Source organism: Lutjanus erythropterus, chromosome 18 (genome assembly GCF_056507025.1).
Source record: "Lutjanus erythropterus isolate fLutEry1 chromosome 18, fLutEry1.hap2, whole genome shotgun sequence".
In the NCBI taxonomy this organism is placed as follows: domain Eukaryota; kingdom Metazoa; phylum Chordata; class Actinopteri; order Lutjaniformes; family Lutjanidae; genus Lutjanus; species Lutjanus erythropterus.
Window position 1 is genome coordinate 5875001 of NC_139334.1, and position 17039 is coordinate 5892039.

General features: G+C 34.9%; 1 protein-coding gene across 3 annotated transcripts; it reads right to left on the reverse strand.

Moving 5' to 3' along the window:
* Positions 1 to 7613: 7613 nt before the first annotated feature.
* LOC146310503 (uncharacterized) lies at positions 7614 to 14871 on the reverse strand. 3 transcript variants are annotated; one of them, XR_014772327.1, is made up of 7 exons: positions 14693 to 14871; positions 13767 to 13889; positions 13392 to 13419; positions 13223 to 13267; positions 12181 to 12289; positions 11973 to 12087; positions 7614 to 7722 (listed from the first exon to the last, which is right to left on the reverse strand). XR_014772327.1 is itself a non-coding variant. In XM_084743152.1 (6 exons), the coding sequence occupies exons 1-6, from the start codon at positions 14828 to 14830 to the stop codon at positions 12051 to 12053; spliced, it is 480 nt and encodes a 159-aa protein (XP_084599278.1). In that variant the 5' UTR covers positions 14831 to 14870; the 3' UTR covers positions 11801 to 12050. The 3 variants fall into 3 exon arrangements, 2 of the variants coding, with proteins under 2 accessions (XP_084599278.1, XP_084599277.1); XM_084743152.1 differs by lacking the exon at positions 7614 to 7722 and having other exon boundaries at positions 11801 to 12087; positions 14693 to 14870; XM_084743151.1 differs by lacking the exon at positions 7614 to 7722 and having other exon boundaries at positions 11801 to 12289.
* Between the last annotated feature and the right edge of the window lie 2168 nt (positions 14872 to 17039).

The following is a 17039-nucleotide window of genomic DNA, read 5'->3' on the forward strand; positions in this document are numbered from 1 at the left end:
CCATACATACATACACACATACGTACATACATATGGTCATACATATGACCATGCATACATTCATACATACATACATATGAGCATACATGCATACATACATACATACATACATACATACATATGACCATGTATATATACATACATGTGACCATACATACATACATACATACATATGAGCATACATACATATGAGCATATATACATACATACATACATATGACCATACATACATACATACATAAATACATACATACATATGAGCATACATACATACATATGACCATGCATACATTCATATGACCATACATACATACACACATACATACATACATATGGTCATACATATGACCATGCATACATACATACATACATACATACATACATACATATGAGCATACATGCATACATACATACATACATACATACATATGAGTATGCATACATTCATACATGTGACCATACATACATACATACATACATATGAGAATACATACATACATATGACCATACATACATACATACATACATATATATGACCATACATACATACATACATACATACATACATATATATATAAGTTCTTTTTATAATTCTTTTTAATTTAAAATTTAAAATGAATTGTGACTTCTTGATGTTATTGAATATTTTTGCATATGTTTATGAAATAAACAATGTTCAAATTGGAAAAGGAACGTTCTTTTACGCACCATTATGGTACAATGTTGCCTACAGGCAACGAACCCCAAAAACTTCCAAAAATAAAAATAAAAATAAAAATAAAATTTCTTCAGATTATGTTAATTTAGTCTATTTTGAGACATAAAAACACATTTCCCTCACTAGCATCATAATGTGTACCATAGAGGGATATGACCATACATACATACATACATACATACATACATACATACATACATATGACCGTACATACATACATACACATACATACATATGAGCATACATACATACATCCATACATACATATGACCATACACGCATACATACATACATACATATGTACATACATACTTATGACCATACATGCATACATATGACCATACATACATACATACATACATACATACATACATATGACCATGCATACATACATATGACCATACATGCATACATACATACATACATACATACATACATACATACATACTTATGACCATACATACATACATATGAGCATACATACATACGTAAATATGAGCATACATACATATATACATATGAGCATACATACATATGGGCATACATATATATGAGCATACATACATACATACATATGAGCATACATACATATGGCCAAACATATGACCATGCATACAAACATACATACATATGAGCATACATACATACATACATACATACATACGTACATACATATGACCATGCATACATACATACATACATATGACCATACATACATACATACATACATACATACATACATACATATGACCATACATACATATGACCATACATACATTCATATGACCATACATTCATACACACATACATACATACATACATATGGTCATACATATGACCATGTATACATACATATATACATACATACATATGACCATGCATACATACATACATGTGACCATACATTCATACATACATACATATGAGCATACATACATATGAGCATATATACATACATATATATGAGCATACATGCATATATACATACATACATATGACAATACATACATACATATGACCATGCATACATACATATGAGCATACATACATATGAGCATACATTCATACATATGGCCAAACATACGAACATGCATACAAACATACATACATATGACCATACATACATACATACATACATACATACATATGACCATACATACATATGACCATACATACATACATATGAGCATACATACATACATACATACATATGAGCATACATACATATGAGCATACATACATACATACATATGAGCATACATACATATGGCCAAACATATGACCATGCATACAAACATACATACATATGAGCATACATACATACATACATACATATGACCATGCATACATACATACATACATATGACCATACATACATACATACATACATACATACATAGATATGACCATACATACATATGACCATACATACATTCATATGACCATACATTCATAAACACATACATACATACATATGGTCATACATATGACCATGTATACATACATACATACATATATACATACATATGACCATGCATACATACATACATGTGACCATACATACATGCATACATACATACATATGAGCATACATACATATGAGCATATATACATACATACATATGACCATACATATATACATACATACATATGAGAATACATACATACATATGACCATGCATACATACATATGAGCATACATACATACATACGTACATACATATGAGCATACATACATATGAGCATACATTCATACATATGGCCAAACATATGACCATGCATACAAACATACATACATATTACCATACATACATACATACATACATACATACAGACATACATACATATGACCATACATACATATGGCCATGCATACATACATACATATGACCATTCATATATACATACATACATACATACTTATGACCATACATACATGCATACATACATATGACCATACATACATATGACCATGCATACATTCATATAACCATACATACATACACACATACGTACATACATATGGTCATACATATGACCATGCATACATACATACATACATACATATGAGCATACATGCATACATACATACATACATACATACATATGACCATGCATATATACATACATGTGACCATACATACATACATACATACATATGAGCATACATACATATGAGCATATATACATACATACATACATATGACCATACATACATACATACGAGCATACATACATATGAGCATACATACATACATATGACCATGCATACATACATATGACCATACATACATACATACATACATAAATACATACATACATATGAGCATACATACATACATATGACCATGCCTACATTCATATGACCATACATACATACACACATACATACATACATATGGTCATACATATGACCATGCATACATACATACATACATACATACATACATACATATGAGCATACATGCATATGAGCATACATACATACATATGACCATGCATACATACATATGACCATACATACATACATATGAACATACATACATACATACATACATACATACATACATACATATGGTCATACATATGACCATGCATACATACATACATACATACATACATACATACATACATACGAGCATACATACATATGAGCATACATACATACATATGACCATGCATACATACATATGACCATACATACATACATATGACCATACATACATACATATGAACATACATACATACATACATACATACATACATATGACCATAAATACATACATACATACATATATATGACCATACATACATACATACATACATACATACATACATACATATATACATATATATTTACATTCTTTTTATAATTCTTTTTAATTTAAAATTTAAAATGAATTGTGACTTCCTGATGTTATTGAATATTTTTGCATATGTTTATGAAATAAACAATGTTGAAACTGGAAAAGGAATGTTCTTTTTCACTTATGCACCATTATGGTACAATGTTGCCTGCAGGCAACGAACCCCAAAAACTTCCAAAAATAAAAATAAAAATAAAATTTCTTCAGATTATGTTTATTTAGTCTATTTTGAGACATAAAAACACATTTCCCCCACTGGCATCATAATGTGTACCATAGAGGGATATGACCATACATACATACATACATACATATGACCATACATACATACATACATACATACTTATGACCATACATGCATACATATGACCATACATACATACATACATACATACATACATACATACATACATACGTACATACATACATACATACATACATACATACATACATACATATGACCATACATACATGTGACCATGCATACATTCATATGACCGTACATACATACACCCATACATACATACATATGGTCATACATATGACCATGCATAAATACATACATACATACATACATACATACATACATACATACATATGACCATGCATACATACATACATGTGACCATACATACATACATACATACATATGAGCATACATACATATGAGCATATATACATACATTCATATGACCATACATACATACATACATACATATGAGAATACATACATACATATGACCATGCATACATACATATGAGCATACATACATACATACATACATACATACATATGAGCATACATACATATGAGCATACATTCATACATATGGCCAAACATATGACCATGCATACAAACATACATACATATGACCATACATACATACATACATACATACATACATACATACATATATATGACCATACATACATATGACCATGCATACATACATACATATGACCATACATATATACATACATACATACATACTTATGACCATACATACATACATACATACATATGACCATACATACATATGAGCATGCATACATTCATATAACCATACATACATACAAACATACGTACATACATATGGTCATACATATGACCATGCATACATACATACATACATACATACATACATATGAGCATACATGCATACATACATACATACATACATATGACCATGCATATATACATACATGTGACCATACATACATACATACATACATATGAGCATATATACATACATACATACATATGACCATACATACACACATACATACATATGAGAATACATACATACATATGACCATGCATACATACATATGAGCATACATACATACATACATACATACGTACATACATATGAGCATACATACATATGAGCATACATTCATACATATGGCCAAACATATGACCATGCATACAAACATACATACATATGACCATACATACATACATACATACATACATACATACATATGACCATACATACATATGACCATGCATACATACATACATATGACCATACATATATACATACATACATACATACTTATGACCATACATACATACATACATACATACATACATACATATGACCATACATACATATGACCATGCATACATTCATATAACCATACATACATACACACATACATACATACATACATACATACATATGGTCATACATATGACCATGCATACATACATACATACATACATATGAGCATACATGCATACATACATACATACATACATACATATGACCATGCATATATACATACATGTGACCATACATACATACATATGAGCATACATACATATGAGCATATATACATACATACATACATATGACCATACATACATACATACATACATACATACATACATACATACGAGCATACATACATATGAGCATACATACATACATATGACCATGCATACATACATATGACCATACATACATACATATGACCATACATACATACATACATACATATGACCATACATACATACATACATACATACATACATACATATATATGACCATACATACATACATACATACATACATACATACATACATACATACATATATATTTACATTCTTTTCATAATTCTTTTTAATTTAAAATTTAAAATGAATTGTGACTTCTTGATGTTATTGAATATTTTTGCATATGTTTATGAAATAAACAATGTTCAAACTGGAAAAGGAATGTTCTTTTTCACTTATGCACCATTATGGTACAATGTTGCCTACAGGCAACGAACCCCAAAAACTTCCAAAAATAAAAATAAAAATAAAATTTCATCAGATTATGTTTATTTAGTCTATTTTGAGACATAAAAACACATTTCCCTCACTAGCATCATAATGTGTACCATAGAGGGATATGACCATACATACATACATACATACATACATACATACATACATACATACATACATATGACCGTACATACATACATACACATACATACATATGAGCATACATACATACATCCATACATACATATGACCATACACGCATACATACATACATACATATGTACATACATACTTATGACCATACATGCATACATATGACCATACATACATACATACATACATACATACATACATACATATGACCATGCATACATACATATGACCATACATGCATACATACATACATATGACCATACATACATACATACATACATACATACATACTTATGACCATACATGCATACATATGACCATACATACATACTTACATACATACATACGTACATACATACATACATACATACTTATGACCATACATACATATGACCATGCATACATTCATATGACCATACATACATACACACATACATACATACATACAGTCATACATATGACCATGCATACATACATACATACATACATACATATGAGCATACATGCATACATACATACATACATATGACCATGCATACATACATGCATGTGACCATACATAAATACGTACATACATATGAGCATACATACATATGAGCATATATACATACATACATATGACCATACATACATACATACATACATACATATGACCATGCATACATACATATGACCATGCATACATACATACATATGACCATACATACATACATATGAGCATACATTCATACATATGGCCAAACATATGACCATGCATACAAACATACATATATATGACCATACGTACATACATACATACATACATACATACATACATATGACCATACATACATACATACATACATACATACATACATACATACATACATACTTATGACCATACATACATACATACATATGACCATACATACATATGACCATGCATACATTCATATAACCATACATACATACACACATACATACATACATATGGTCATACATATGACCATGCATACATACATACATACATACATATGAGCATACATGCATGCATACATACATACATACATATGACCATGCATATATACATACATGTGACCATACATACATACATACATACATATGACCATACATACATACATACATACATACATACATACATACATATGAGCATGCATACATACATATGACCATACATACATACATATGACCATACATACATACATACATACATATGACCATACATACATACATACATACATATATATTTAAATTCTTTTCATAATTCTTTTTAATTTAAAATTTAAAATGAATTGTGACTTTTTAATGTTATTGAATAGTTTTGCATATGTTTATGAAATAAACAATGTTTAAATTGGAAAAGGAACGTTCTTTTTCACTTATGCACCATTATGGTACAATGTTGCCTACAGGCAACGAACCCCAAAAACTTCCAAAAATAAAAATAAATATAAAATTTCTTCAGATTATGTTTATTTAGTCTATTTTGAGACATAAAAACACTCCAAACATTTTTTCCCTCACTGGCATCATAATGTGTACCATAGAGGGTTAAAGATACTTTAATATCTTTGAAGTAAAACCACTACTTTGACAATTCTGCTTCCGCTCCTGCAGGATTGTGGGTGAGAGATCACCTGATCTGAAGTCAAACTGCAACTGTACATCTCATGAGTGTCACAGCATGTTCAGTCCCTCACATGACCTACAGTTACCCCGACAAAGAGAAGAGATGGGTACGATCATAATGGTTTCTCTGGTGGTTTGAGAGGCAGAGACAGTTTCAGATGAGGCTTCTTTTGAAACATGGTCATGGGACACGAATATGGGTCAAAGGTAAGACGAGAGTCTAGATATGTGTTACCGTGCTGACTTGATCAAATGCTTTGTTTTTCTTTACGACCTGAAATTCCCACATTGCACAAGCATTGCCCTACGCCAGAGGCTGCAAAACTGGGTGGTGCTCCATATGTCACGTACACACACTGACAGATGTTCACAGAAACACAACTCCAAAACTCACATGACTTCTTGGCCACCTTCGGAAATGTACTGTATTTCCCTGAAATCTGAACCCAGTGTTATGGTAAAGGAAATTCAGTTGTCTTGGCAACTACTCCACGTGACAGGTTTTTTTTTTTTCCCCAAACAGCAACTACTGTACAACAGGATGTCCAAACAAACCTGAAGTTGCGACATTCACAGTCTTATTTTCTGTCCTCATATGAAGCAGGCTAAATATGGTCATAAATAGCACACCTCCTGGAGAGAGCGACAGCCTCCCCACATCCTGTCTACCATCAGATATTTTCCAGTTGTGACCTGTTTGATCCAGTCTAACAAAACAGTTGGCAGGTTTAAAGACAATGTTTATTCTCACACAAGAATGATCACAATTACACAACTTGCTGCACAGGTTTATGCAGCTTTTCTAAATAAGTAAAAGTGATTTGACCTGTAATATGACATTGATAGGTATGCTTTACAGGCATTTCAGCAAATGTAAAACTAAGGTCAATATAGATAAATCCGGCCTGTCAAGATATTTAAAAATAGCCCAGGGTGGTGAGCGCTTGATTCTCAAATACAATCACTGAACACTGATATTGTGGAAAGTCCCACTGGCATTGCTCCCCTGGGCGAGACTGCTCATCCACTTTCTCACATTTCTGTCACAGAAACAAGGTCTCACAGAATCCCAGGAGCAAATTCATTTTAAGTTAAGAAAGTCCAGTGTTGTGGGTAATCATCAGTTTTGTCTTAACAACCACTGCACAACATGCGGCAGCTGTCTCTTTGACAAATGGAGAAACCCAGGCTGAGATTCTGACTGTTTTTTTTTTAAACTTGGTCCACCACTTTGGTCAAATGCAAAATATCTGAGCAACTATAAGATGGATTGTTGTTGAAGATTTTGTTTTCACCAACAGTTTAGTTTGACGTTACTCATACCTGCTAAAGATACTGTAGGACTATGTGGATTGACTGTCATTTATATTATTGTTATTTTTTTTAAGTTGTAGACAACATATAAAAAAAAAACTGTAAAATGTATCTTTATCTTTTATATATGGGTGCCTTAGGATGAATCGTATTCACTTTGGTGATCCCTTAACTTTTCACCAGGTCAAAGTTTTTCTTTGATTTGGGACCAAATTCCTTCAAAGCTAATGACACCCCCATTTATATTAAATGATAATGATAGTTAGCACGCTAAACCACTAAACTCATATTAACATGGTTAACATACCTGCAAAACATCAGCAATGATCAAACCAAGATTACCATGAATTAAATCAATTAAAATGGCAACCCTATTTCTTCCCTTGTTGCATTTTTTTTTTAAAAGTAATAAAAGTTTAGCTATTTCATTCTGCCTTTTGTTTTATAGCCCACCTAAGGACCCTTGTTGAACCCCAGTTTGAAAACCACTGGTTTATGACACAGCAAGTGAATCACAGTCACTGCAGTCTAAAGTTTGGTGAAACTCTTTGTCATCACATGTGCAGTTATATTGTTATGCTGATGTTGTGGGTGCCACCTACATAATCAGCACCTGCTGTGGCTCCTTCCTGTGACATCAGCATCTTGTTTTTGTGATGTGACTACTGATATTTCTGGTCCTGTTTCTAATTGGCCGAATCCGTCACACCATGTTTTGCATAGCTGAGCATGTCATAAAGATCGTGACCCCGGTGAGTCAGAGGTGTAGTAGTGTGTTAACTGTTTACACAAAATACTTAAAACTTGTTTTACATTCAGTAAAATAAAAGTAACTGGTGTTTTGTACAGTTCCAGAAAGGCTCTCCACCCTTTATCAGTAAACTCTTCACTTGTGTTTGTTTTCACAGCTGCCACTGCCGTGATTTTAATCTTTAAATGTCAAAACAAACAGAGAAAGCAGGGCAGTGTAATTATTAGTGTCAGGTTATAGTGTTGAGCTGTGACGAGACAAGCAGTTAAACTTCCCTGTGTGGCAGGTGGTGGAGTTTTTAGCAGCTCATCACTTGACTTCCTGTCACAAGTCTTCTCACCCCACCTCCCCTCACCCACTGGCACTGGCTGAGGCGAATCACCAGATATTAAGACACACCCTGTAGTTACACAAACCTACAGTGAATATTACAACTTACAGTAATAAATAAAAAAAAAAAAAAAAAAAAACAGCACTGGCTTTCAGATAGCACCTTTTTAATGCATTTTGATAAGGACAGCAAATCAAGGCTGAAACAGAGGGATGATTCAGAAAACATAACATGATTTGTAGAATGATTTAAAATACAAAGTTCATAAGGCAGACAGAGGTAATAGAAGGAGTCACGATAATGATTTAAGACTTTCAGACAAACATTGACTGGACATATCCACCACAATGCAATCCAGCACCCTATATCTTCTCTACATCTCTATAACGTGTAGTGTATTTATAATTACTGTATGTGTGTGTGTATGTATATATATATATATATATATAGATATGTATATAGTGTATAAAATATAAAAAAATCACAAAAGTATAACAGGAATGTTTATACCTGCATGTAACTATCAGGTATCATTTAATGTTTTTTAAATATATTTAGTGTATTATCCAACAGTATAAACAGATATACAGTATATATTACTCTATACAATATGTTTATATATATTTATATATTTCAATAATATATTAACTCTAATATATTATCTGCATGTGGCAGAACATTATATTTAAAACCATCTGTATTTCTCTGTGCAAGAATGACTGAGGTATGTTAAAGCTTCAGATATAAACATTAAGACGGGCTGCTGTAACGCTACAGGACACTGAAAGGGCACGCCCTGGTGCTGCATTACGAGTCTCGTAGCTTCCACAGCTTTGATTCAAGTTAACACAAACATGGGGTTACTAACGGGACCTAGGGAGGTCATTTCACTGCTACAAGGCCTTGGTCCTCAAAGTGCACGCGCTGGTGCAGCAAAGAGTCTGTCAGCTTCCACAGCCTCAAGAACTACTCATCTGTGCACCAATAAATTATAGCCAACTACTGGCTGTGCAATTTTTTATCAAGGCTGAGTCTGTTAAAATACGTTTAATAGCTTATATGCTGCTTTGTCATTCGGTAATAAAATCTTAATTTGGAAAATGGGCTTAAAATTGTTCTCACTTAACATGAATCTGATAAAAGGCCATACGCGGACTAAAGGGAGGGAGAATTCTTTTAAGTTAGAGTTTGGCATATTAACAGATTGATTCCACTGGACACGACACGTCTGCACCACGGGTTTGATTTGTCCTCCACATGAAGCGTTTCATCAGCGGAGCTTCTGTCCTGCCCCATTATGTTGACATGCTCAGATGTTGTTCATGTTATCCTCTTTCCTTGTTTCTACCATGGGTAAGAAGGCTTCATAGTTAACTAGTTTCTCTTCTGTCTGTCTTTATGATCACAACTCTGCATGGGGTCTTTTATCTTGAAAATTGGCTGGATTCTGCAGGCTTTTCCTGTGCCTGACTTCCTGACCGTGGCATTCGTCACAAATAGGCTCAGAGATTATTTGTCACGGAGGCGAGCAGAGGGACGCTTCTGGGATGCGCTCAGGCGCTGCCGGTGGAATCACAGGCACTGTGTAGAATTGCTACGATCAGGTTTAGCGGACGTGGTGCAGCTGTAACGTGACGTGCCTGGTGGAATCTTGTTGTGCATCTCCCATATTCAGTCATACTTGCGTTTGGAGGCAACTGTGGTGGATTCAGCCAGGAAAAGTAAAAGAAGCTTATGACGCCAAGCTACATGGCCACACCTCCACACCTATCTACACCAACAAATGCCTGAGCTCGAGTCTGAAGTGACACCAACATGCAGAGATTTCCAAATCACAACAATTTACATGATTGTCTTGATTAAACTCATTCATAATTTCACAAAAAAAAGAAGAATAGAATAAAAGAGTTTCTGTGGAACGTTTTCTTACAGCAGCAGCATGTTGGCATGATGGAAGAGAGGCGAACCTCTCCATCTTCACGTCAGATGCTTTTGGGTCAACGTCCACCTATACAACGTGGTAACTGGTTTCGCGTTGGCCAGAGCTGCATATCACACCAATGATGACAGAACATTATTTAAATTACCAGATGAGGACAATGCATGTCATTTTATATGTGGACGTAGTTAAAACATACCTGGGAACTCTGTTCCTGAATTTGTGGCACAGGAATCCAAGGAGCCCCACAATCACCACCACCACCACCACCACGATCGCAATAGAAGCAATCGGGTGGAGGTTAAAAACTGTCAGGAGAAATGACAGTTTGACAGTTAATCTCCGAAAAAGACACCATTTTATTTCACCTCAGAAGTCCCAACTGTTCACTGAAATGAATGAAAAAATATGAATTTTATTTTAGCTGCTACAAATGAAAAGGAAATTTATAAAACAGAACATAAGCATAAGCATAATCTTTGGGAGGCAAAATGGACGTAGTTAAATATAGAAATGAATAAATCCAAAGATTTATGCTTGGGGTTTCATAATACTGTCACAAGTTTGATCTCGACACCATCATCCACATCTTCTCTCTGTGGGGTGTGGGTGAGGTTACTCCTCCCTGTTTTACCATAACTGGTGATACAGTCATGACAAGATGTTCTTTGTGTTACGAAAGAGCCAATTCAGCCTCTTAAATGATAACTACTTGTTGTGTATTTCATGAATGGACACTGTTTTAAGGCGGTCTGAGGTGCTGTAATTGTGATTTCACACACTACACGTCAAACAGGAAGTTTAAACACATGATGTAATCTTACAACAATGTCTCGTGCTTAGATTGCACAACACAGACTGAACAAAGCACACTGCTGGTCTTTCTGCTCACTTCAAATCATATCTTATATCTGATTTTTATCTCTTTAGATAACTGTCAATATCTTTTCTGGGACATAGCTCACATCATATGTAGATTAAGGAGGACCTTTTATTTTTTCCTCCTTGTCTGTCATATATAGAAATGTTACAGTGTTGGACATTCGTATTAAACGTTACGAAATTTTCAAATAATGAGGTAAAACTGTTGTATTGTTGCCTGAAATATGACCAATGTGTTAGAGACAGTAGCCAAATTGATACCTCATAAACAATTGCGGTTCCCACAATTCCCAGGGTAGTGTGCTTTGTTCCTACAATAGAAAATGTTTTTCAGGAAAGATATTAACCCTAATCCCTACCTTTGTCTTTGTCATTGTCTCTCAGAGCACTTCCACCGCAGCTGACTGTAAAAAGAAGACATTCTTACATCAGAACACATTTGATTGAGAAGGAAAACATCAGAATTATCATCAAAGACACAAGATAAATCTCAGGACAAAATGTTCACAGTAGATGGATGATACTCACTGGAACAGTTAACTGTGTAATGTTCCCCCTATTGAGCAAAATAAATTAAAAAAAAAGACAAACAGTGAGATTATTATTGTCTGGACACCGGCAGCAAGACGGCATTTACAAATTAATATCTTTACTTATGTGTTTTTAGTATCTCTGATATCAAAGTTATGATAGCTTATCCGTTATCCATTATCTGATTCCTAACGAAAATCACACCAAACGCTTCAATCTCCTAAGCTCACAACTAAAACGGTTTACCTCAAATAATACATCACTGTATTAATATCACTGTGTTGGTTTTGCAACTCTTACATTTTTGCATAAAAAGGGCATGAGTGTGAGCAGTGTGCAGTAATGTTTTTTCAGATTAAACGGTTAAAATACCTCTGAGTCACAGATCCGTGTATAGATGACCTTGTCAATGCACCTTGAGGTGGTGAGCGTGCTGATGTTGTTTGTCAGCACCAGCTCAGGGGCTTTCTCATTGTTATGGGCCATCATATATTCCTAACGTCAACAGAGAGAGAGAGAGAAGAAAAATCAGTTCATCACAAAAATCAAACCAAAAACCCTCAAATGTGTAAATAATCAACTTGTGTATACTTGACTGCACATGTATGAGACTTGTAAACTGGCAAAATTAACACCCCAGAATAACATAAGGCTACACTTTCTGTCCAATATGTCAGGAAGTGTTCATTCATGAAAATGGCATAAAAGAGTACAAAGAGGAACTTAACAATTCAAAGACTGACGTCCTGCTTTCAGAGATCCATTAAAGAAATCTATAATTCTAACAACATCGGCAGTGGAATTCAGGGACCTGCTACAGCCAAGAAACAGGAAAAATGAGTGCTGTCGACGCCACCTGGGGCGTGTACTGTAATGAGACTGACTGCAACGGGAGGAGAGAAAATTGGTGACAAGTTCTCCTAAATCAGTCATACAAAACACTTAAGAACAAATCTGTCTGTATGAGTGACTCTTGCATGTGGTTCAATGTCTTTGTGAGGACGTGAGTAATATTTGGTCATATTTTTACGGTTAATCTGCCTTTTCCCTGCAGACTGTGTGGCATGCTATAACACAGTTGAAGCATAACACCGGTAATGGCTGCATTCCATTCAGGTGCGCCTGTGCCAAGGACCTGCTACTGTGCATATTGACCTACTGGCCTTATTTAGTGGAACAAGTGAATGGAATGGAGCCATTAATGTAGCAATACTACTACCACTACTACTACTACTACTACTACTACTACTACCAGTAATAATAATAATAGCTAAACTATTCTGGCTTGTGTAACTTACGCTCGCGTTGGCCCATGTGTAGTCACAGTGACATGCTTTGGCGGCAGACTTCAGAGGCACGTCTGATATGATGGTGTACGTCGTCTGGTCACTGTGCTGAGTGACAGTGCATGAAAAGTATGCACTGCCAAGCTGCATAAAGTAACCTGGGAACAAAAAGCAAAGCAAAACAACAAACTATTAGGACATTCATAAATCTTAAATATGAAATGAAGACAAGGTGTAGACCGACATGTAAGCCGCTTTAACAAGGTATTTGAACTTATTGAACTTGAACTTAAAAAGGAGAGAAAAACAATTAGTTACTTCTTACAGTGTGTTTTATATTTTTAAATACATGACTGGAGGTGGACTTTAATACATCCCTGAAGGATTTAAAACATCCAGCCCGTTCATTTTTAAAGGCTTCAGAAACAGGAGGACATTTTTAAAATGTGCCTTTAAGAAAAATATTGAGCCACTAGAGGTCATGTGAGCGGATAAACGTCAGCAGCGGGGATTCCCCCTGTAACTTTCCCTCTTCGCTTTCACCAGGAGATCCCCGCTTCCGCCCCGAACCTGACCGGCCGGCACCGGTACATTCCGGCGTGACACAGCTCACGTGCCTACCCTGTGTTCTGCAGTATTTTCTCTCATTTCTGACAAATTATGACAAATAACGTTATCTTAATTTATTAAGCTCGACATACAAAGTAATACTGACATAGTGGACTGTAAATGGGATACATACATATAACGTTATATGACATTTAACAGCCAGTCCACACACCGTACAGGTTACTTACTGTTAAACACAGAGTGGTAAACTTCCGCGTCCTAAAGTAATGCCGTCATATGGCGAGCTTAGTCATTGTGTACTACTTTCCATCGACCAAGTGAGTGACTTAACTGTAACCTGACTCACCGACTGACAACAGTAACCACATGTATGTTTGCGAGTCAGCGGAAACCCTCTTTGCTGTGAATGTTAGCCGCTTTGGTTTCAATGAGCAATTAAAATGAAAAATTGATACTCACTCAGGACGATCAGGAAATCCCACCGCGAGCGACCCATCTTCTCTTTCAGCTCTCCCTAAACTAAGCAACACGTTTTTTTCCCTCCTGTGATGAATCTCGCACCCGCCCTCGTGCCATCGTCTTATCTTCAAGCAACCAATCAGGTTTCAACATGCGGCGGCGCTGTTCCTGTGTGTAGCAGGGTGATGCAAGGTGTGAGTAAGTCAGGAATCAGGTGATGAAATGTTACAAGTTGTCAATATTGAAGTCGACTGTTTTATTTTGACCATTGTGGTGTCTGAAGTTGCATTTCCTTTGAGTCTGCTTTGCTATGGGAAAAAGCCTCCAGCTGAGCAGAGTGTGAAGAAACAAAGATATGTACATGTTTAGGATAATTGTACTGTACATAAATTATCACAAGGGACTGTCAAGAACTTGGCACCTCTCGGTTTTGAGGGGCCCTTTTCCTGTTTCTGAGGAAGCGAGGCCCCCTTTAGATATATCATACTTGGGTGTCCCCTTAAAGAATGCTACACATGTGAGGTTATTTTTGTGGAACAATGGACATAAACTTTTTATTACGTAATCAAGTCTGTGTCAGCGGACGTTTCTTCATCATCCACACATCAGCAATGTTGAGAAACAACACTATTTTCACCAGATACAAGAGCTAAATATAGACTTTTTTTTTCCATCTGCTGCCCTCTGGCAGACATGTATGTGCTCTTTTTCATTTTTGTCGGATGTATCACACAGCCACTCAAGTATTACTGACTTTAAAAGATCAGAAGCATGTAGTGCATTACTATTTGTGTGCATTACTTAAACCAGTTTTTACTGATTGATTAAGAATTACTATAAAAAAAAATATAATAAACCCTGATTATTTTGTTGCAGTTAAAGTCACGTACAATAAAAACAGTTCAGTCGAAGCTAAAGTTCCTTCTGTTTTCTTTGATTTATGACCTCTGTCACTCACAAATATATGTAGTCATCACTGATCTGAGGCTCCTGACTGCAGAGTGAGGGGACTTTTCTGAATTGCATTCATCCTATGACGCCTCAGCGTCACCTACTCTGATCACGAGGCTGCAGGCTCCTGTTTGCATATAGTGAGTATTATTTCTGACTTACTTTGAGAGATGTCTCTGTTTCAACTTTAGCATTTTCTAATATGTGTAAATCCTCCGCTAGTTTAGATGAGGCACAAGATGAAATCAGCCTAAAAAGCTTGATTAATCCTGTGATCAAAGTTGTAAAAAAAAACAAAAAACAAAACAGGGAATCATCTATGTGAAATGACTGAATGGATGTGCTGTATTTAAGACTAAATGAGTTTAATGCTTATTGG

Bases quoted from the DNA above. Each gene is read 5' to 3' on its own strand.
- LOC146310503 (XM_084743151.1), bottom strand. From the start codon at position 14,830: ATGCAGCTTGGCAGTGCATACTTTTCATGCACTGTCACTCAGCACAGT. The intron at 13,890-14,692 runs GTAAGTTACACA...TGTTGACGTTAG, and splicing joins ACACATGGGCCAACGCGAGC to GAATATATGATGGCCCATAA. The intron at 13,420-13,766 runs GTATTTTAACCG...TTTGCTCAATAG, and splicing joins CACGGATCTGTGACTCAGAG to GGGGAACATTACACAGTTAA.